Below are 23,084 nucleotides of genomic sequence, written 5' to 3'. Positions count from 1 at the left end.
CATTGTAACCCAAACTAAGTTACCTCTGCAGCCAGCAATAAGAGGTCAATTGGGCAGCATGGGGGCTTAGTGGTTAGCACTTCTGTCTTACAGCACTGGGGTCATGAATTGAATTATCGATCATTGCCTTATCTGTGTGGAGTTTGTGTGTTCTCCCCTTGTTTGCGTGGGTTTACTCCGGGTGCTCCGGTTTCCTCCCACACTCCAAAAACATACTGGTAGGTTAATTGGCTGCTATTAAAATTGACCCTAGTCTGTGTGTGTGTTAGGAAATTTAGACTGTAAGCTCCAATGGGGCAGGGACAGATCTAAGTGAATTCTTTGTACAGCGCTGCGGAATTAGTGGCGCTATATTAATAAATGGTGATGATGGTGATGAATTGTAAGCAAGCTAGCATGCCCGCTAGCTATTACAAGTAATTTCACATGTTGAAGTGGCGCACATTTAGTTTGTGGAGGCTGCTACTAAGTGCGAACAGCTGGTGTGCACCTTGTTGTCTGCTTGGCTGACAATTCACTTTGTAAATTGCTCCATGAGTAAATCACATGGTGCGATATTACATTTCCTCAGTACATCAGGCTGCAAGCGGGTATCCAGGTTTAACACATATTCAGGTTTAGAATAATAAGCAGAGATACATCTCAGCTGGACATTTAACACAAGCTGCATAAAGACAGGTGAAAATGTCTCTTCAACTGCCAACTTCAAACAGCTCAGTCTCAATGTAATGAGCCTGGTAAGGACCACACTGCCTGCGTTTCCACTGCAGCCTATAATACTCATTCTTAGTTACTGAAACATTTCGGAAAATAAATCAGTTGCATTAGTTCTACAATACATTTTTATTTCTGTGCCAGTGTATCAAATTGCCAAAGGTGTTGATGTGGATTAACAACATGGGAACAGAATAATCCCTCAGCACAGGTGATGTTGCTTGGAGCAAGTTGTGTCCTATTTGTGCTTGGGCACTCTGCCAGAATCAATATATATACCAATGTGTGTATGATGCATGGCATAAATAAGTAGTATATCTCTCCTCTTTTCCTTCACATTTGTTTAATATCAGTGTGCTATGTTTTATGAATGTTTAGTCTTTCATGCAATAAGCACAAGAACTGTGTTTTACCTTTTCCAGAGAGTTCTAGAATAGATGTGTCCTGGCCTCTATCATCTTTTAATGTTGCCTTATATTCACCTTGATCCTTTTTAGTCATCTATAAATAAAAGAGATGTAAAAGTTATGTCACTGGGATAATAAAGCAAGACAATAACACATTATCATTACAGGATAAACATTATTCATCAGCGGTCATCATTATGAGCATCTATTGTTGTGTTTTTTGAATCCACCATTGCAAGCACAAACATTATGTAGATACAATGTGTAGCAGGTTTTTAGATCGCAGTACAACTTATTTGTGATATAAATATGTGTATCTTCCATACCTACCCTATGTGATCTAGGAGCAAGCCTGCAAAGTTGTAAGGAAATACTGACAACCTGTATCCTTTTGTCTCACTCATTAAATGACCATTACTTTAGTACTGCAACTGTCCTGTTCACTTGGCCATCAGTTTCTTATTAAACATTATGGTAACATAACCAAAAACATAATGGTTTTTAATGGTACAATAGAGGAAATGTTAGAACCAAGGGTAAAAAATGAACCTGATCACAGTTCACAAAAGCTCTGCCACCATTTACTTTAAGGATCTCACTTAAAGTTGGGTGTATGTTACTTTCTGTAGCATTATTAAACAAATTTCCATACTGCGAATGCATACCACAGGAAAAATGGATGTACAGTACTTATTTAAAATAATCTATCAACTAGTCATGAGTATCAAACAATTAAGGAAGAAGCCTTATTTAAAGAAATTAATTCTTTGCAACATCCAGCAGGATGGATACGTTCCTTCTAGCTACCTGACCAACTGCGAAATATGAGTGCTGAATGGTAGGCAGACATAAATGCCATCAGTCCTTAGCTTCAATCACTTTTAAGCTCTGTGTACATTAAGAGGCACCATGCAAATGCAGAAATGCATATAAAGATACTATTTTGGAACACTACCTTAGGTATACGGAATATGCACACTCCTTGCTGAAGATCAGGAACATCCAGCGTGTCTGCTGGTATCTCATCTTTGTACCATTTAAATACTGTTTCCTTCTTTATATTTGCTACCTGTGAAATAATAACACCTGTTTTGTCACTTCAAGCCATAAAAACTCTTAGATATTAACAATTGTACTATAATTAACAAAATCTGTAAACAATTTGGCATTAATATTTTTGTTAACATCTTTAATTAATATATAGTTATTTATATATTGCCAGACTTTTGCATAGCACTGTATAATAATTGGCAGCATCAGCCACACATCCAAATACAGTGGGTAGAGAGTCCTCTCCTCATGGCAGCTTAAAAGCTAAATAGAGAAAATGAAGCAAAATGCATAAAGCAGGGAATTGTGCAGATGAGTTGGAATTGCCATACGGTAAACCTCAAATAATGATTGAAGATTTGAGAAGTGCTAGTGTTTGCAAGGGAAATGCTAAGGTCAGACTAGAAGAAATTATTGCTTGAAAATTCTCTCCTGTGGCCATGTTTTGCCACAGTGCCTCTAGTGGCCATGTGGTCCTATAATGTGGCAGATTGAAGTGACTGTGGTTGTGACTATTATCATAAAAGCCAGAATACTATTATGGTACCTAGCAATTTAGACAAATACATGTAGTAATACAGCAGAATTCAATTTAATCGTGCATCCAATCAAAGATTACCCTTTACTAAACTGTTTTCCTGGCTACTCAGGATGAGCAATTTTAAGCCAATGCCCAGCAGCAGCTTGTGGAATCATATGTGTGCCCAGGTGGTAGCACAGTATGTGCTTCTATGAGCAGGCGAATAATTAAACTTTTACGAAAAGGTAAGCTAAGATAGCATTATAAATCAAGGTGGGATAACTAATAAGCTATATATAATAGGAGAGCAATGCTGCTAAAGTACAGCGGCAAAGGTTACAACTAGTAAATTGTCAGAATTAAGCGTGGTGCATGATTCAAAAAGATAGATCATGGTTATTTGAAGAAGAGGGCCATCATGGACTATCTGAATCTGCCAATTGTGGATAAAGGTGGGTGAGGTAAGTTTATCAGCTCCATAGATGTGAGGCAGACCTAAATACATCTTGGAGACATGACTGGAACACAGTAATGAAAGGGGAAGTTAGTAGGAGGTCATTAGTGGAGTGCAGTGAATGATTGTCGCTGTATAAATAAGGCTAGATGTGTATGTACAACATTAATAGTGGAAATATTTGCATAGAAGTGCTAGAAATGTAAATGTTATTTTGGTGCATATGGAGCGTGACTGGAATAACTGACAGAGCCGAAGCAGATGAAAAGTACAAATGAGACGGGTGATCTGCATTCATGACTAGACTAAGAGTCTTGGCAGTGTGAGGCCTGATTAGGGAGAAGAATCTTGCATCAGAAAATGATTTATTGTAAAGATGTTGCACAGGGGTTAACAACAGGATTTGGATATAGGCTAAATATGCAGAACAGAGAATAGAGTAAAAAATAAACCCAAGGTTTGGAAGATGGTTTTAACTGTGGTATTGCTAAAATAATGAATATTTTAGGAAGAGAAGTGGATGATGCAGGAGGCTATTGGGATTTGTTTATGGTATGGATGTGGTATACACACAGATGATTTCCCATTTTCCCTATAATAACGTATTGGATTACGTAAACAGTACTAGTTAAGCATTATTCTAATAAGTTTACAGGGTTTTTTTTAACAATTTTGTATCATTCATATCAGGTATAAGTAAAGTCATGTGGTCCCCTCATATTAATGGTTAACATAGGTCAACGTAAAGCTATAATAGAAGGATATTTAAATAATACAGACCTTGCAAACAAGTAAAACTTCACATTCCTCTGTAACTTCCCAATACAAATATTCCAGGAAATGAGGGCCTGTAGATTACAGAAACATAATATAAGAACAAAATATTCAAATGAAAATGATCATAGAAAAAACATGTAAAATTCTACCGACAATTAGGCTCCATTTGTTGCAAATTATGGCACTTTTTGCATTGTAAGAGTGAGATGCAAATGAGGAAAATGTGGAGACAGAGCAAAAACTGTTTCTCTTTCTTGCTATATGTCTACGTTTGTGCTCCTATACCCATTATTATGGACAAGTTCATAACTTTGAATCGCAAGATTGTATGACAGAAGTAAATGTTAATTCCTAATGATTGGACAAGATGACCACATGCAGGGCCTGACTATCCAATAGGCTGACTAGCCTGCAGCCTGGGGCGCAAGGATTTGTTGGAGTGCAAACATTCTGGGGGTGCAACAGTTTGACATGGAGAGCATTAAGTTAAAGTACATTTTAAAATATAAAAGAATAGTTGCTCTCCAAATTCAAAATAAGCAGTGAAATAAAAATGTAGTAAGGTTTTAAAGAAGATATTGAGTCATCCTTGGGAGGGCAGTTGAGGATAAGAGAGACATGGATGTCAACACCCTCCCCCTACACATCTTCAGTCGTGCTCTTTGTAGCCTCTATTCTGCTACACCGTTTTGATTTTAATGAAAATGAAATCAGTGGCTAAGATTGCTGTGACCCCTTTAAAAAGCCATGTGGAGTAAAGTTTCGAAAATGCAGGAACATAAACATTGGTGGGGTGGAGGGTGGGTAAGGAAGGCGGAATTTGAAATTAAGGATAAATTTGCTTTTACCTGCCGCATAGTAGCCTGGTGTGGAAGGCAAGTGGGCACTACAAGCGTATGAATTAGTCTAGTGTAGCCTGAACCCTTAATCAGGCACTGACCACACATTGTCAGATTGGGTGTTACATGAATAATGCTTGCAAGCCACAGAAATCCTCCCAATTGTATTTTCAAATTCAATAAAAAAATGGGATGTGTTTGTGCAGACGTCCCTATATTAGCAGCGTCTTTCAGTTTTGCGAAAGGGACACACCTTCGAGATAGCAGTATTTGGAAAATAGCTTCAATGGGCTCCTTTAAGCAAATGAATATATATATACATAAGCTAATGTAAATTAAGAAAATATAACAGTGAGACACTTGATAAAAGTATTGGTACTATCTCTTTACTTTTATTCGTTATATAATGATGCTAAATTTGTTTTAGGTGAAAAAGGGAAAGTTATTTAACAGTGCTGTCCACAAAAAGTGTACCAGCAAAGGATCTGTGCAGAAGAACAGTATCAATGGACTAGGAACAATCTTCAAAGCATGCACTCAGCAGACAAATAATGGTATTTGAACATTGAAAGAAGTGCTGTGTTTCTATATATTTTCCGATTCATAAATGGATTCAAGTATTTCTCCAGGTGATATTTACTTCAAACTCGCCATGTGTGCACTACAGTAAGCAGCTGTAATATTATTACAATGGCTCTGTACAAAAATGAACTAGACACTTACAGATCACATGAACAAGAAGATGAAGGGAGAAAGTTTCATATTATAGGGAAGAAAACAAGGCTGGGATATAGTTTCAAATGAAGGAAATTTAAATAGATTAGTGGAAGGGTAAAAAACAAATGGGAACAATGGGAAATGCAGAAGATAAAGATGAAAAGTAAGGAAAAAAGGAAAGTCTAGAAATCCTTTATTTGTGCAACAAGCAGCATTTTACTCATTACAGCCTGAGACACTGGGCTTTAATGCACAATCTCTCCACTGACCTTCATCAGGATCACAGTGCCCATTTAAGATGTCTTAATTCGCCAAACTAATATTAAATATATATCAAGTCATGAAAATATGACAAGTGATGTGTGACATGGGATTAGTGACAAGTTAGGAAACATGGGCGATGAGGGATGAAGAATGAGTGTTGAATGACACGTTGTGAAGGATGAGTAATGAGTTTTAGAAATAACGAGTAATGAGTTGAATAAAAAGTGATGTGTGATGAAACTACACTACATCATGCTTCACACATGAGTTTCATTTTGAAATAAAAGCACACGGGAGCCAGAAGGGAACTGCTCACTTGTTAGCATTCTACTACATAAAATGCTTTCCTCGTGCTTTACCCATTCAGAAAACAGAACAGACTTATGATGTCTCTATTTATAAACAAAGTGGTTCCCAGCAGTGAAGAGGTTAGTTATCTGTTGTGAACCACTTTGTTTATACTGTTGTTTAGAAACAAAACAGAATTATGATGTAGCTATTTATTTTTAAGAGTGGTTCACAACAGTGAAGTGGTTAGTTATCACAGGTTACCGCAGTCTTCTACACTGTAATATGAATTTTATATGTATTGACAGTCCTAACTATACTATGTATATATTATATATTGACAATCCTAACTATGTAGTCTGCCCACCCATGCAGATAGCGATCTAAGTGTCCAGAAAAGAGACTTTATGTGCAGTGTTTGATGTTACAGCAAGCCATAGCATCAGACTGGGTAACTTTTTACAGCCACTGGGAAACATAACATATTGAATAATAGCAGCATCTCATCAAAGTGATCAACTATGTTATATTAAATCTGTGAAATGTGTGAATGATTATGTTCTATAAAACTGCATGAAACCCATTTTAGAATGTTGGATATGATGAGGGTACGTGAAGTGCTTTCATCAGAGCTATTTGCATAAAGGAATGAATAGACACTACTTTTCCACTTTACGTTAAGTGTAATGGTGTGTGTTCAAATTCCATTTTAAATGATGAATTCCTGCAATTACAGGAGGATAAATTTATAGGATAATTTTGTATGATTTACTGCAGTTCCACCACGCTAATGAACCTGCCTCTTTAAAGCAGGTAAAATATGGATAACAATTTAACCCTTGCAACTTCAATGAAGAGATTCATTTTCTATTCTTTTCCCATTCAGGTTTCATTGTTAACATGTATTTTTTGGGCATGCATCCTCATCAGTTAAACACGTTTTGGCTGGGTTAGAATATTTCTTTATATATAATTTATTACACCCTTTACCCACTGGCATAAAACATTATGCATACTACTGTTTTTTAACGCTAGTAATAGAATAGCAATAGGAATGGGGATGAAATTTACAGGTTCCAATGACCCCATCCCCACTTACACTTGCACTTGGCTGTGTCTTTTGGATGCTGCCTACTCTATTCGCTACTCACGTTCATTGTACTCCACTGGCCTCCCTAGTCTGCAGTGCAAGTGACAGTTACAATCACATGTAAGAATCGTTTGATGTCACTGGCATTTTCCCAATGCCAGTGGGTAACCAGCTTTAGCTTCTTTGTGCGATATTCATCTGTGAAATTATACCTTGTTTCCTGATGTATTCCTTCCTCTGGAATTCAGCTTCAGCCAAAAGTGCCTTGAACGCTGTAAATATTAAGGTACAAAATGTAAAAATATATCAATGTTACTTAAAAGCATTGACCAATACTATCAATGGCACCCATGTGTTAGACAAATAAAGTTAAACAGTATATTAGGTCTAGTAATATTACATTAGAAATACTTCTTTTTACCCAGATAGCAGTAAGGAAGCTACTAAATAATACAAAACAACTATCAATTTCACATGTGTAAAGAATTTTTTGGTTCCCCCAATCTGTCATTTTCATGGACCTTGGAAATAGACCTGCCCATCACTGAAATGACTAATATTAAAATTTTCCATAAGAAATGTATAACATTCACTGAAAAGTATTTTTTCCACAAGGTTTATTGAAATACAGGACAATTGAATTTACAACAGGAAGGTCCAGAATTGTTATCTCTGATGAAAAAGTTTCTGGTGCTCAAACTTCCTACCAGGATCGAGTCACATCTACTTATTATGTTATTAAACATCAAAACTCAATTGGCTAAAACTACACAATAAAGTGTCTGTCTTACAATTCATGTCTACAGTCATGGCCCAAATTTTGAGAATGACACAAATATTATTTTTCACAAAGTCTGCTGCCTCAGTTTTTATGATGGCAATTTGCATATACTCCAGAATGTCATGAAGAGTGATCAGATGAATTGCAATTAATTTCAAAGTCCCTCTTTGCCATGACAATGAACTTTATCCCAAAAACAACATTTCCACTGCATTTCAGCCCTGTCACAAAACGACCAGCTGACATCAGGTCAGTGATTCTCTCATTAACACAAGTGAGAGTGTTGAGGAGGACAAGGCTGGAGATCACTCTGTCATGCTGTTTGAGTTAGAATAACAGACTGGAAGCTTTAATAGGAGGGTGGTGTTTTGAAATCATTATTTTTCCTCTGTTAATCATGGTTATCTGCAAGGAAACATATGAAGTCATCATTGCTTTGCACAAAAAGGGTTTCACAGGCAAGGATCTTGATGCTAGTAAGATTGCACTTAAATCAACCATTTATTGGATCATCAAGAACTTCAAGGAGAGAGTTTCAATAGTTGTTCAGGGAGCCCAAGAATGTCCAGCAAGCACAGGGACTATCTCCTAAAGTTGATTCAGCTGCAGGATCATGGCACCACCAGTGCAGAGCATGACAGCGGGCAGGTGTGAGTGTATCTGCAAGCACAGTGAAGCAAAGACTGTTGGAGGATGGCCTGGTGTGAAGAAGGCCAGCAAAAAAGCCACTTCTCTCCAGGAAAAACATCAGGGACAGACTGGTATTCTGCAAAATGTACAGGGATTGGTCTGCTGAGGACTGGGGTAAAGTCATTTTCTCTGATGAATCCCGTTTCAGATTGTTTGGGGCATCTGGAAAAACGCTTGTCCAGAGAAGGAAAGGTGAGCACTACCATCAGTCCTGTGTCATGCCAACAGTAAAGCATCCTAAGACCATTCATGTGTGGGGTTGCTTCTCAGCCAAGGGTGTGGGTTTACTCACAATTTTGCACATCCATGAATAAAGTATGGTACCAAAACATCCTCCAAGAGCAACTTCTCCCAACCATCCAAGAACAGTTTGGTGACGAACAACGCATTTTCCAGCATGATGAAGCACCTTTCCATAATGCAAAAGTGATAAGTAAGTAACTTGGGGATCAAAACATCGAAATTTTGGGTCTATGTCCAGGAAACTCCCCAGACCTTAATCCCATTGAGAACTTATGGTCAATCCTCAAGAGGCGGGTGGACAAACAAAAATCCACAAATTCTGACCAACTCCAAGCATTGATTAGGCAAGAATGGGTGGCCATCAGTCAGTATGTGTCCCAGAAGTTGATTGACAGCATTCCAGGGCGAATTGCAGAGGTCTTCAAAAAGAAGGGTCAACACTGCAAATATTGACTCTTTGCATAAACTTAATGCAATAGTCAATAAAAACCTTTGACACTTATGAAATGCTTGTAATTTTACTTCAGTATACCATAGCAAGATCTGACAAAAAGGTCTAAAAACATTGAAGCAGCAAACTTTGTGAAAACCAATATTTGTGTCATTCTCAAAACTTTTGGCCATGACTGTACAGTCATCTAAAATATGATGAGGACAAATATAGTCAAAATCCTATTTCCTGTTTCAGGGAAGATCAGGAAAAATTGGTGCAAGATCTGTGAGAGTAGGCCCTTGAAGAATACCTCTTATTTTATTTTAAAACTGCTAAAGCTTACATCCATGCATATGTTAACATACAAAACCGTAGAATTGTATGTCATTGGATGAGCATGTAACCACAAAGTAGTCGATTAAGATTAACTATTCTAGACAACACTTGTATTGTGCATTTTATATTTATAAAAAGGTAACACTCAAATTATAATGTAAGATAAGACTAACAACACCTTACCATCTCCAATAAGAACTAATGATGATTGGTTCTTGGCTTTACCATCTTGGATCTGTACTGTGTAAGTGCCCTCATTTTCAATTGTAAATCTATCCATCACCATCTCAATAGTACCAGTGGATCTATCAAACTTAATATGGTGGCTCTATAAAACAGAAGATACAAAACATTGGGCAAATATATACATAATCTAAGGTAAAGTGCAGAAATATTATATGTTCCCTTTCACTAAGAGACACCCCTGAAAATAATACAATTACAGAAGTCAAATGTATTTTGTTGAACTTTTAAAAGTAAAGTTTAAATGTTTAGGCCATCTTGCAACCTCTACATTCCAGTGACCATGTATCTGCACTAAGTACTGCAGTTCTGCTACTTGCAAATCATGGCTATATATTCTGACACATTTACATTCAAGGAGGTTGATGTGCTAAGGTATATACTGAGCACAGAGAGGCACATCTCCACTCTTTCCTTTACATTTGCCTACTTGCAATCACTTTGTATAGCAATCCATTGGGGGTGTTTTCAGAAGAGTAGTTGGGTATAGCCCAGGCATACATGCATTGTAATAAGATTAATCATTACCATGTGGCATGAGCGTCATTTCCTCCTCCATGCTCCAAAATCCTCCATCATATCTGCTCAGTTTTCCATCATAGCAATAACTAAAGTTCACATATGTCTCCACTCTGTACCACAAATAGAGCACTGCGACTCTATGTACATTAGTAGATAGTACATAGAGCCAAATGTTTTGACTAAACAAGCTTAAATGCAATATTTCTCAGTCTAATATATTTTGTTGCAGTATTAAAATATTTGTTAATGACCTTTAATTTATACTCTATTATAGAGGTGGTTGCTTACATGAAAGTTTTACTAATAAAATCTACAAATATTTTTTAAGAAATTCAAGAACTTTTCGTACTGGAGATTATTAGGTGAAAAAAGACTTTTTTTTCTGTACAAAGCTGCTGTCTTCTGTTCAAGTCTGCAGACCTTCACAACTGGGAGAATTGTTGGAGAATGAAGTTACCCATATTAGGCCTAATATGGACACTAGCAGAAAATAGAAACAGAAAATGAACCCTATCTCAAATGTGGTCAACATTCAACCACACTGGTTGAACGGTAGCAGGAGGTGTTATTGAAATGTGCTTAATTTCTGCCTTCTGATTATCTGTTTATGCTATCAATTTCCCAAATATTTTTGGACCTATATTTGTGAATTGTTTCCCCAGCCAAAGGGTATTTCATACACATGTTAGAACATGTGAAATCATATGCCTAATATTGTGTTGGTCCTCCTCGTGCCACCAAAACAGCTCTGACCCATCGAGGCATATACTCCACAAGACCTCTGAAGGTGTCCAGTGGTAACTGGCACCAGGATGATAGCAACAAATCCTTTAAGTCCTGTAAATTGCGCTGTGGGGCTTCCATGGCTCAACTTGCATTTTCAGACATCCCACAGATGCTTAATCGGATTGAGATCTGGGAAAGTCAGCATCTTGAACTCTTTGTCATGTTCCTCAAACCATCCCTGAACATTTTTTGCTGTGTGGCAGGCTGCATTATCCTGCTGATATCACTTCCATCAAGAAATATTGTTGCCATGAAGGGGTGTACTTGGTCTGCAACAATGTTTAGATAGGTGGTACATGTCAAAGTAACATCCACATGAATATCAGGACCCAAGGTTTCACAGCAGAACATTGACCAGAGCATCACACTGCCTCCGGCCAGCTTGCCTCTTCCCCAGGAAAATAACACACATGCACTCGGCCGTCCACATGATGTAAAAGAAAACTTGATTCATGAGACCAGGCCACCTTTCATTGCTTCATGGTCCAGTTCCTGGTACTCATTGGTGCCCATTGTAACTGCTTTTGGCATGGACAGGAGTCAGCATGGGCATTTTGACTGGTCTGCGGCTATGCAGCCCCATACACAGCAAGCTGTGATGCACTGTGTGTTCTGACACCTTTCTATTGTAGCCAGCATTAGCTTTTTCAGCAATTTGTGCTACAGTAGCTCTTCTGTGGGACTGGACCAGATGGGCTAGCCTTTGCTCTTCACACGCTTCAATGAGCCTTGGGTGTCCATGACCCTGTTGCCAGTTCACCGGTTGTCCTTTCTTGGACCACTTTTGGTAGGTACTAACCATTGTATACCGGAAACACCCCACAAGACCTACTGTTTTTGAGATGCCCTGACCTAGTCATTTAACCAACACAATGTGGCCCTTGTCAAAGTCGTATAACACCCTTGTCCATCTTTCCTGCTTCCACAACTTCAAGAACTGACAGTTCACTTGCTGCCTAATATATACCACCCCTTGACAGGTGCCATTGTAACAAGATAATCAATGTTATTCACTTCACTTGTGGTCTTAATGTTGTGGCAGCTCAGTGTATGTATATATATATATATATATATATATATATATATATTAATTGTGATGTGTTTTATTTCTAATATAAACAATGTTGTTCACTGGTTATTAACAGGATGAAGCAAAGTACATGATATTTACACTAATTTATTATTATAAGGCTGATGAGGTTTAAGAGCTTTGTTATTCCATGTTGCTGAGCTGAACTACTTGATTGTGCATTCATACGATTTGGAAAGCATTTTCAACATATTGTAGAACATAATAGCACTTTAAGTTTAAACAAGTCTATGTTATAAGAAACTCAGGAAAAACACAGACATTGCTTTAGGGAGAGAGAAAACAAATATATTTACAGACTATGTTACAGATCAATATTAGCTGTGGCTTATTATACAGATCAATATCCAGATACCCACATGTTTCATTTTGGCAAAGGAAATTTTACAATAATGTTTTTGTTGAGACGGTTGTGCATTGACGGTTTATATTGTAAGAAAGGATTGGATTTTGGAAAACTGCTTTCATATGCTGCTGGTGCTATCCAGCTGGGTTTTCAATCATATTTAACAGAAATTGGCGTAATTCATCTTAAAGGACCCATACGCCATTTCATTGCAATATAAGTAGCAAGGTATGCATTTATTAACACCTTAATATTTATAGCAGTACAACAAAACACTTACAAAATAGAAAGGGGAAAGGAAATATATACGTACCTCACTGTCTTTAACCTCCAAGTCATTCACAACAAACCTATAGCTTGTTTCAGCAGACAAGTGCTGGGCTTCAACCCAGAAGCGAACTTTGCCCCTTTCCAATATCTCATAGGCCAATTCAGACTTCAGAGGAATAGCTATAAGAGAAAACACATAGTGGTGGGCATTAAGGCTGGCACAGCACACCCCAGTGCAACTATGGAGATTTGTGGCATCATTTATGCTCTGGTTTTGTGCTAAGGCGGCATTTATGCACGCAAAGATGGCTGAATAATGGACATATTGGGGAAATCCTTTTTAGTCAGTTGTATTATGTTAATGCAAGACCAATTTACAACCTTGGTATCTAAATAACGTCAACTGGGAGCAGACAATGCATATTTGTAGATATCTCCAGAATGTCAGTTGAAACGCTGTTTGCAATACAGAATCATGCATGGTGCTTCACTTCCTCTTTGGTGAACGGATTAAGAAGGAAATAGCCAATATATGATTCAATATCATCTTTGTGCCCTTTTTTCCCAGATTTAATATAAATCTGAGATTTAAAGAACCCGTAAAATGTCAGTGAAGTGCATCTAGTTCATAGAAACAGATGAGGTGACACTCTGATATAGACCTATATCACTGAAGAAAACAGAGATATAAGATGTGACCATAAAAAAAATAAAAAAAATGAGGATCAGTTTGCTTCAATTTCAGGTCACCATGGCAATGTGATTCTTGATAAACACAGATAAGCATACTGTGATAGGTGTTCTGTGTTTGCCTCTTATCTCATTACCAAGCTAAGAAAATTCCTGGTAACATATTGTGTAATATATCTGCATGAGTAGTTTACTCCTGATAATATATGTCAATCCATTATCTACTATATCATAGTTCAGCTTAAGACATCTTAGTGTCAGGTAAAAGTTCTATTAAAAGTTCTACTTACTGGGATTCTTTATTTCATGGCTTAGAGCCATCAGACGTTCAAGTTCTAGAAAATAAATATATAGATCTTAGTTCAATGCAAACTATAGCTGCAGAAAACATATTCTTAATCATAATAATTATAATAAAGCAAATACTTACTACATTGCAAATAAAAAATAAAAATGCAAAATTAAAATCTATTTCCATACTTTACATTTCATTATGTTTTCATACATTTCATATAAAGGAAAAGGTAATAAAACACATAATTAATTGTTCAAAAATATGTTCTCTCTGCTTATCTGTCCTTATTGTCTCTATTTTGTACATTTAGTATTATGGCCTTGCTGAGTCACCACACTAAGTGGGGCTTATATTCTGCATTCATTGAGTTAGCTACACAGATCAGTGAACTATGTCTAAAATCATATATTATATCCTGATTAATAAATGAATCATATAAGTTGCTATTTTACTATAAAATAAATTTGATTCAACAACAAACAATGTATGTACAGGTAAATTGCACTAAATTTTAAGACAGGCCTCTACTTTTAATTATATAATAGTGAAATTATATCCCAAATGTAAAGTGCTACGGAATTAACTGGCGCTATGTAAATAAATGTTGATGATGATGATAGTAAATTTGTCACTAAAATTTAAATTGTAACATTTTCAGTATATATGTAGCTTGATTCCTTTACACACACAGCATGTCACTTAATGCACTAATCATACCATTCACCTATAAATACATGGCTCTTCCATAGTCTCACAATAGAGAGATAGACGTAGGGAGTGTCTAAAGAGTATTCAGAGTGTGCTGAATGTCCCATTGAAATGTGTTCCATCTGTAACTGGTTACATGTTATTAACTAGTTGCCCTGGGGCCTTTTCATTAACCAGCAATCACAATGGATACCAATAAGTTATAAACAAGGAGCACTCCAAACAGCACTCTACTTTGCTGCTTGCTAAAAAAAACCTGTAAGGCGGAATTCTGACTTAAAGGCAGTCATTACCAATAGCAAAATACATGGCGTTACCAAGCTTAAATTAAGAGTAGGGCTAGATCTCACTACCTATTTATCAAGTTCAGATATCAGTACTGATGTCCATATAAATTGATGCGTTTGCTAGATTGTTTGTTGAAGGCGATAGAGGCATCTAATTTGTTTTAATCTGTGGTCAACATCCTCGTGCTGCCTTCTTCAGTTCACAGCCACTGATATGTTACACTCTGCAGCCTGGAGCACAACACCCCCACCCCCACCATTCATTTCAAACTTCCCCCTTGTCTGGCTGTCCAATGCAGCAATATGCTTTTAATGGAATGGGATTATCTTGGCCCACAGTTAACAGCAAACTTGTTCTCTCAGTTTGCATTGGCTTCGTCCACATGCTCCGCTTTCCAAACATACTGGTTGGTTCATTTGCTGTTCACGATAAAGAACATGTGTGTGTGTGTGTGTGTGTGTGTGTGTGTGTGTGTACGTGTGTGTGTGTGCTAAATAAAGTTTATTTTTTCTAATTTTTTTGTAAATAACTTTACTTTTTTTTATTTTATTAATTGAATGACGAACTTGTGCGAGCCTGACGCAAGCACAGATTGATCCCAGACTGGCCTGGCGAATGGAAAGACTCTTCCCACTGTCGGCCAGTGTTGGGGAGCTAGGCCTCATCCAGCTGCCCCACTGACATTTAATTGATAAATAACGGGGGGAAAGACAGTTTCTCAAATCTATGGTATCTGTGGTAGGTTAATAAATGGACCCTTAAAACTGTAAATTCCGACGATGTAGGGACTAATGTGGATGATTAAATATTCTCTGTACATTGTTGCATAATATGGTACTATATAAATAAACACTAATAATAATGACTACAGTAATAATAATAATAATAATTGCTTACCATCTGCTTCCAGCACAAAGCTAGATGAAATGCCATCGGTATCACTAACTGCCACTGAGTACGTTCCCAAATCATCCTTGTCTGGGTTTTTAAAGTACAATTTGGAGCTAAAAATAATTTTAAAAAGAGTGAACAAAGTACAACACATGATACAGTACATAAATTTTAAAAAATTTATATTTTTAATCTTGTATAAAATAGTACATTAAAGTCAGAATTTGTTTTCAAATAAACACATACTTTTCTCCAATAGTTTCACACTTGAATTTTTCGTCATCGCTAACTTCCTCATAGGCTTTACACCATGTAAACTGAGATGCTTCTGATATTTCAGTGCAGTTGTAAGACATATAAATGTTTCCTTCTTCGTCCACTCCTGCAGTGATCTCCTGAACACCTAGCATTTAGAAAACAATGATACTGCCTGTTATCGCATAGCTTTATCCATGACAAGCAGTGGTCCCAAAACAGCTCTCGCAGAATCCACATGGAAGCAAAACATTGCTCTCAGTGCATCTTTTATTGAAGTAAATACTACAGACACTGGCAACATTTAGGGGTTAGTCATAAACAGAAGCCTTATAAGAAATTGTGCTAATTTCCCTTGAGGATGTATCCATGGGATTAACTGCTGACTGGTTTGCAAGCAATTGTTCCAGTGGAACAATACACTCACAGAATCATCATTTGAAATCACCTGTATATGCGCCAGAAGCTGTCTCAAATGAATCCTGCTGTGTTTTAGATAGTGTCACTGTGCTTGTGCTATTTTACTCTTGCAGAGGCATAATATATGCTAGACTAGCCTTTGCGATGACTGGTGTGAGAGGACTATCATTGTTATACAGTATATTGTAGTATATATATATATATATATATATATATATATATATGTATATATATATATATATATGTATATATATATATATATATAAAATCACCTGGGACCTGAATATGGCTGGCACATGTGTTTATAAAGAATTTTGAAGGTCAAAGTGACCCAAATAAAATATTGTAATTGTCTAGTTGAACTGTTTTCTTTCTTTTCTGCTGCTTGGCATTTTTCTTTTTTATTTGTCGATTTAGAATTTACATACCTGGCCTTGCATGGATAAGAATTGGCTCAGAAGCATCAGACGGTTTACCAATGCCAGATGCATTCACAGCACGGATTTGGAAGACATATGTTTTTCCTTCTTCCAGTTCCTTGACCTTTACATCATCATCAAAACCAAAATATGACATAAAAAATCAATCTGATGGAGAAGCTTTAGTAATGACAACATGCTATTAGCAAATATGCTCAAAGCTAATCATACTCATAAACTAGTAAAAGTGATTGAAAGACTATTATAAACCACTTTGATACAAATATGTTAGAATTAATATTTCATTTAATTAATATGTGTATAAATGCTAATGTAAATGCTGTTACTATTTTAGTTTACACGGAAGAAAAATACATGTTTAGTGGAAATGTTTTGACAAAATAATATGTTTGAAGGAATCACAGCATGACTCTTGAATCTTGTTTTGTATAGGAATACAAAGTCTGCTTGGCTTAGAGAACCATGTGTAAAGCTCTCAACTATGCTTCCAATTAGTCCAACCAAATTCTGGACTTTTGGGAAATGTGTGTGTATAGTTTGTCAGAGACATTTGTTCTTTTTCTACACACTTTGAAGGACAACCAATAGAAACTTGGCCTAGCTTGACATAGCAAAATACAGTGTGTGTGTATATATATATATATATATATATATATATATATAAATACATTCAGCACACAAAATGCTTTTAACACTCGATTGTTGATTTCGTTTTAGTGCATTTTTTCGCTGTGTAAATATGCTTCTCATTTAAAATGTGTTACCAGTAATTTGACCTTCACATATTTGACATTTGCAGCCTTTTGAGAGGTGGATCAGATGCATTCACATGCAAGTACAGTACACTTAGGGGGTGCTGAAGCAAGGTAAGCACTTCCATTTGAGATGCCTCTTATTTTGAATTACTTGCCTATAAATTACTGTCAGGCAATAATAATATAATCATTAATGAAATTTTTTTTTTTTTCATATTTATTTTTTCAATGACATACATTTGTTATGATGTTATTAATGTAAACTGTACATAAAATGTATTTTTACAGTTGCTCTGGATTGCAAACACATCTTCTAGCATACATACGCGACCGTTAATACTATCACTCGACGCTTACACCTGACATGTAGCTGATGCCAGTGTTACGACTGAAAAACAAGTCCCTTAGAGATGGCCAAAGCTGCTGTGAGCGTTTAAACCTTGCACGCGCTTACTGTACATTGACTATGTGCATACGCCCCTTCCACTGCCCTTCCTCTCATGAAATCATAGCTTTTCAGAAGTTTCTTTGTGCGTAAAGATGAATTGCATACACTGGTGTGCAGTCAGAATCCAGGCATTCACAGAGCAATATCTTGCAATATAATACTTATCGACATTTACATTCCTTAATGAATCAAGCCCTATATGTATGTGTACAAATGTAGTGTAGGTGTGTTGATTTTTTCAGTCTGCTAAGCTAGTCAGTTGTTATCAAGTTAGTTTTCTACCCTTTGGAGCTATAGAAGCTAGTCAAAATGCTGTGTCCTGAAGCTGTAAATCATTCCTATAGTTAAATAAACATTATAGTGAAGGGGAAACATTATTCCCTTATTATATGAAAGCATTCAGTGCTTGGTCAATTACTATATATCTAGTAAATATCTGTACCTTTAGGTAGCGGTTTGCTGTTGCAGTCTGGTTCACTCTAGTCCATTGTTCTTCCTCCACTTCTTTGTATTCTACAAGATACCCCACAACAGGAATGTTTCCTGAATAAACAGGTTCTTTCCAGAGAATAACCAGGGAAGAATTCCTGACCTCACAGAAGGTAAGGTCATACGCTGGTCCTAAATTTATAGAAACAGAGTCAAATTGTCAGTCAATAATTCCACCTATTAAGAACAATGATTTAAGATGAACGATTCGTAGGGAAAATCAATCTTGCCACTGCATGCAAAATAGATTGTAGGGGTGAGAGTCTAATTCAGGGAAGAGCAGTAAGGAGGGAACTGCAGGTGATGATGCGGGAGATGATTGCGGGAGATGATGAGTGTATGAATTTTAGTTTTTGCAGTGTCTTTTGTGAGATATGTGCATATTCTGGAAATGTTTTTTAGATGTATGTAACATGATTTAGATATAGAGTCAATGTGGGGAGTAAAGGATAGTTCTAAGTCAAGGAACACACCTAGGCAGCAAGCTTGTGGGGTGGGATTTATGGTCATGTCGTCAACAGAAATAGAAATGTCAGGGAGGTGTCTTCTGTGGGCAGGTGGGAACATTATTAACTCTCTTCTTGATTGAGTTTGTGTTGGTGAGAGGACATCCAAGATGAAATGCCAGAAAGACAGTCAGTAACACGGCCAACACAAATGGTGTGCGATCAGGAGAGGATAGATTAAGTAGGGTATCATCTGCATAGAGATGATGCTGAAATCCAAAGAAGCTTATTAGTTTTCCAATAAAAGTGGTATAGGTAGTGAATAGCAGAAAATCTAGTACTGTGCCTTGTGGTACTCCAATTGATAAAGGAAGTGGAGCAGAGATGGATCTAGAGAACACTGAAAGAGGAAATCATTAGAGGTACAAGATTTACACCAGTGATGTTCTGTTTTGCAAGAAAGGTTTTGAAGATTTTGTGTTACTTTAGTGTGCCACGGCTGACATTGAAGTTGACACGGACTATGAATAGTTGCTGGAGACACTTGATCAAGGACTGTTGCCAGGGTTTGGTGAAAATTTGGTATTGCTATATCAGGAGAGGAGAATGTAGAAATTGGAGAGAGAAGGTATTGGAGACAGGAGGAAAACTGTTGAAAATGAATAGAGTTAACATTTCTGCGGGTATGAGGGAGTCTTTGTAAAGTTTGACAGCAGAGAGGTTAATGTAGTGGGGGGAGACCTTGTAGCTGATAAGGTGATGATCCAAGAGGGGGAAAGGAGTGTTAAAGAAATCAGAAACTAAACATAGTCTACAGCGAAAACAAGATTAAGGCAGTGGCCTTCCTGATGAGTAGAGGATTCAATCCACTGGGAGAGGTCAAGGGAGGAAGTTAGAGAAAGTAGTTTGGAAGCAAAACTGGAACGTGAATTATAAATGGGGATACTCAAATCACCCATGATGGTGGTGGGTTGGAAGTGAGGGAGCCATTCACAGAAATGTTCAAAAAATTGTTGGTGAGGTCTAGGGCCGTGATAGATCACAGCAACACACATAGAGAATGGGTTCAAAATCTGAATAGCATGTACTTCAAAATATGTAAACATAAGTAATGGGACATTTGGTAAAACTGCGAATGTGCACTGTGGGGAGAGAAGCAGTACAACCCTACCTCATTGTCTGCCTCCAGGTCTGGGGGTGTGGTGGAATGGAGACCACCATGTTAAAAAGCTGCAGGTGAGGCAGTGTCTGATTGTGTAAGCTATGTTTTTGGTACTGACAGAAGGTTGAAGTTGTTTGAGAGGAAGAGGGCATTTATGGAGTTAAGTTTGTTACAAACAAGGGGTGCATTCCAAAGGGCATATTTAAAGATTTTGGAGAGACGGGAGCCAGGTGATGTGTTTGAGGTTTTCTGGATTCATAAAGACTATAAAGCCCTTTGTGTGCCAACCAGATACCTTTTGTATAAAAATAAAAGTGTCACAACACTCTGTAAAACTATAATCCCACATTCTTTCTTTACCTAGAAGTAACCTTTGTCCAAGTTATTTAGGATACCTCTAATTTAGCTTTTTTCCCATCATCTTTTCTTCCAGTTGCTCAAGCTGTTTCCCACTGCAAATATTCAGTTGGATATTTCTCCTCAATTTTAATTTAAACAGGGTAATCACGAACCACATATACATCTACAACAGTACACATCTACAGACTACATGCATTGCTATGTAGCATATGTGTCATTATTTTCTAGGAGATTCAATTATACAACATGTGGAATTCAGTTAAAAAAAATCTCTTTCTGGGGTTCTCCTGACTATATGTGGTCTGGGTGCACTCATTTGTTAAGCCCATATGTAAGCATGAGATTTTGTTCTGCAGGACAACATTCAAGTGGTAGGGAGGGCATATTTATAGAGAAGTTCCTTGTGTATTGGGGGCTGCAAACAACAAACAAACTAACAAAAGTACTTTTTTTACAGTCTCAGAGGAGAGAGTAGGCCTATACAATGAGTCACCATTTGTACCTTTCAAGTGCACTTTATAAAGGAAGAAAATTTGTAGATGTATATAATAAAAACACAAGGAGCTTGTGACAAGAACGGGCACCACAAGGAGAATATCGGGTTGACCTGGTGTGTCAGTCAGTGGACCATTTGAAAGACATTGGGCCACTCAGTATTAAATGCCACACAGTGGCCGGATCCAGCACTGCTTTGTGATGAAAGAGGGAGGGGGAGGCAGCCCACAGGAAGCAATGAACAGCTGGGGACCCTGTGAATTCACAAGCAGTGGAAGGGGTTAAGAACAAGAGAGTCTGGACCAGGCCTGGCCAACCTGTGGCTCTCCAGGTGTGGTGAAACTACAACTCCCAGCCTAGCTATCGGCAGGCTATCAGCAGAAAAAGCATCCTTGTGCTTGTAGTTTCACCACAGCTGGAGAGCCCTGCTTCGCCAGGCCTGGTCTGGACTCTATCTAAGATCAGGCGGTGAGATCTGACTATGGACTGACCATTGTCCTAGCACATCTCAAACCAGACCTGATGGCACTCAGCAGTAGCCCACAGCAGGTGGGCTACTGCTGAGGTCATGTTCTATCCACCACCAATGAAAATAAATCATGGCCCAGCGGGTTGGCCTAGGGAGGGGGGAAGGATTGGGTACCTTTGGAGAGAGACAAAAAGATAGACCCGGGAGGGGAGAGGGGCTGTTGATGGTGGATCTTGGAGACAGAGGACTGAAGTTGAATAGCCTGAATACTCTATCAGGGCCAGAGAGGATTATTTTGAAGCAGGAGCTTATTCAGTCAGATCGGGTGCTGAACCTCTAGGACAGATTTTATCAGTCATCACTCCATCAGGAGACACTCACAGATTCTGGGAAATTAGTGAGCCTACATCGGTAGGAAGACTGATACTCAAAATCCCACCAAGCTGATGGATAGTTGGCCAAGCATCCGGGATCAGCAAGATACAAAAACCCGCCTAACGGATCAGAACAACTGGCCCACCTGGATTGTCATCTGTGGACTTTATTGCCAAGAGTTTGTGCATGCTAGGACTCTGAACTGGGAGGTACCCTACTGGTGACTTTGTTGAGGGTTATTACTGACACTGGTAATTTTACTAACACATTGTTATATTTGATGGGGGAATATGTTTCTCCTTGGGGAGCACTGTTGCACTTACTTTGAGTGTACACTTTGTTTAAATAAAGAGGCTATTATATCTTTCTTGCTTCCTTACCTGTGTGATCCATGAACCTAGAGGGTTGTGTAACTAGAGAACTACAGTTCTAACCCCGGTGTCCTCACAAACATTTACATGCATAATTGTGACACATGTAACAAAGAGTCTAAAGTGGAAATTAATGAAGGTAGTGGTCCTAAGGTGGTAGTAGGCAGGATTTAAGAGACAAGTTTCTTTTTCCACCACACACATTTACAACCAGATCCACACAAATAGGCACAAAAGTACCTCTGTAGCTACAATTCCACAAAATTAAATGCATTGTGGGGGAGTGCATTCCAATTCCAGTACATTTTATATGAAAAATGTAATTCACTCATTAACAACTGTCTCAATATTATTTTTGCTTGTGTATATAACACTTCATTACATTATTGTTATGTACAAATAGAATAATGCAACTTTGCATACACTACTAACACTGTCAAGCTGCACCTCTGCACTATTGTTGGGCGTAAGTATACACACATCTATGTCTGACATACACTTCGTGCAAATACTACTTAAAATACACTCAGAAGTACACTTTTCCGTCGTACATATTTTTCTGTGTATGACCTGTGCACAAATGCATCCACCTCTAAGTGAGGCCTATAACTGCAAAGCAAATTTTCCAGTATGTATAGGACCCTTAAAGAATAAGAATGAAGCTATTTTGTATTTATGCCAAAATGTGCTGTTTTCCATCACTGTTATTCTATCTAATATCCTTAGGTACAGATTACGTTCATTATTTCAATCAATCTCCATTTCTAGTTCAATTTGCCATCAGTCAGTCACAGTTTGTTCTTAATAAAGCTTCAGAACAGCAAAAACTCATTTGTGTATAGATCCTTATATTTGTGTAAATGTTAC

The 23,084-nt window shown here is 37.6% G+C and overlaps 1 protein-coding gene across 2 annotated transcripts in view; it reads right to left on the bottom strand.

Moving 5' to 3' along the window:
• MYOM2 (myomesin 2) overlaps nucleotides 1–23,084 on the bottom strand; it is a 124,854-nt gene that overhangs the window by 12,793 nt on the left and 88,977 nt on the right. For both annotated transcript variants that reach the window (XM_075202481.1, XM_075202482.1), the window contains 11 exons: nucleotides 18,493–18,671; nucleotides 16,836–16,950; nucleotides 15,979–16,135; nucleotides 15,739–15,845; nucleotides 13,841–13,885; nucleotides 12,904–13,040; nucleotides 9,787–9,931; nucleotides 7,333–7,392; nucleotides 3,926–3,993; nucleotides 2,077–2,190; nucleotides 1,128–1,215 (listed from right to left, as the gene is read on the bottom strand). In XM_075202481.1, coding sequence (XP_075058582.1) covers nucleotides 1,128–1,215; nucleotides 2,077–2,190; nucleotides 3,926–3,993; nucleotides 7,333–7,392; nucleotides 9,787–9,931; nucleotides 12,904–13,040; nucleotides 13,841–13,885; nucleotides 15,739–15,845; nucleotides 15,979–16,135; nucleotides 16,836–16,950; nucleotides 18,493–18,671 — 1,215 coding nt within the window. The remainder of the gene's footprint in view (nucleotides 1–1,127; nucleotides 1,216–2,076; nucleotides 2,191–3,925; nucleotides 3,994–7,332; nucleotides 7,393–9,786; nucleotides 9,932–12,903; nucleotides 13,041–13,840; nucleotides 13,886–15,738; nucleotides 15,846–15,978; nucleotides 16,136–16,835; nucleotides 16,951–18,492; nucleotides 18,672–23,084) is intronic.

Source organism: Mixophyes fleayi, chromosome 3 (genome assembly GCF_038048845.1).
Source record: "Mixophyes fleayi isolate aMixFle1 chromosome 3, aMixFle1.hap1, whole genome shotgun sequence".
In the NCBI taxonomy this organism is placed as follows: Eukaryota; Metazoa; Chordata; class Amphibia; order Anura; family Limnodynastidae; genus Mixophyes; species Mixophyes fleayi.
Note: the sequence above shows the minus strand (reverse complement) of the source record. Positions and strands in the feature narration are given on the sequence as shown.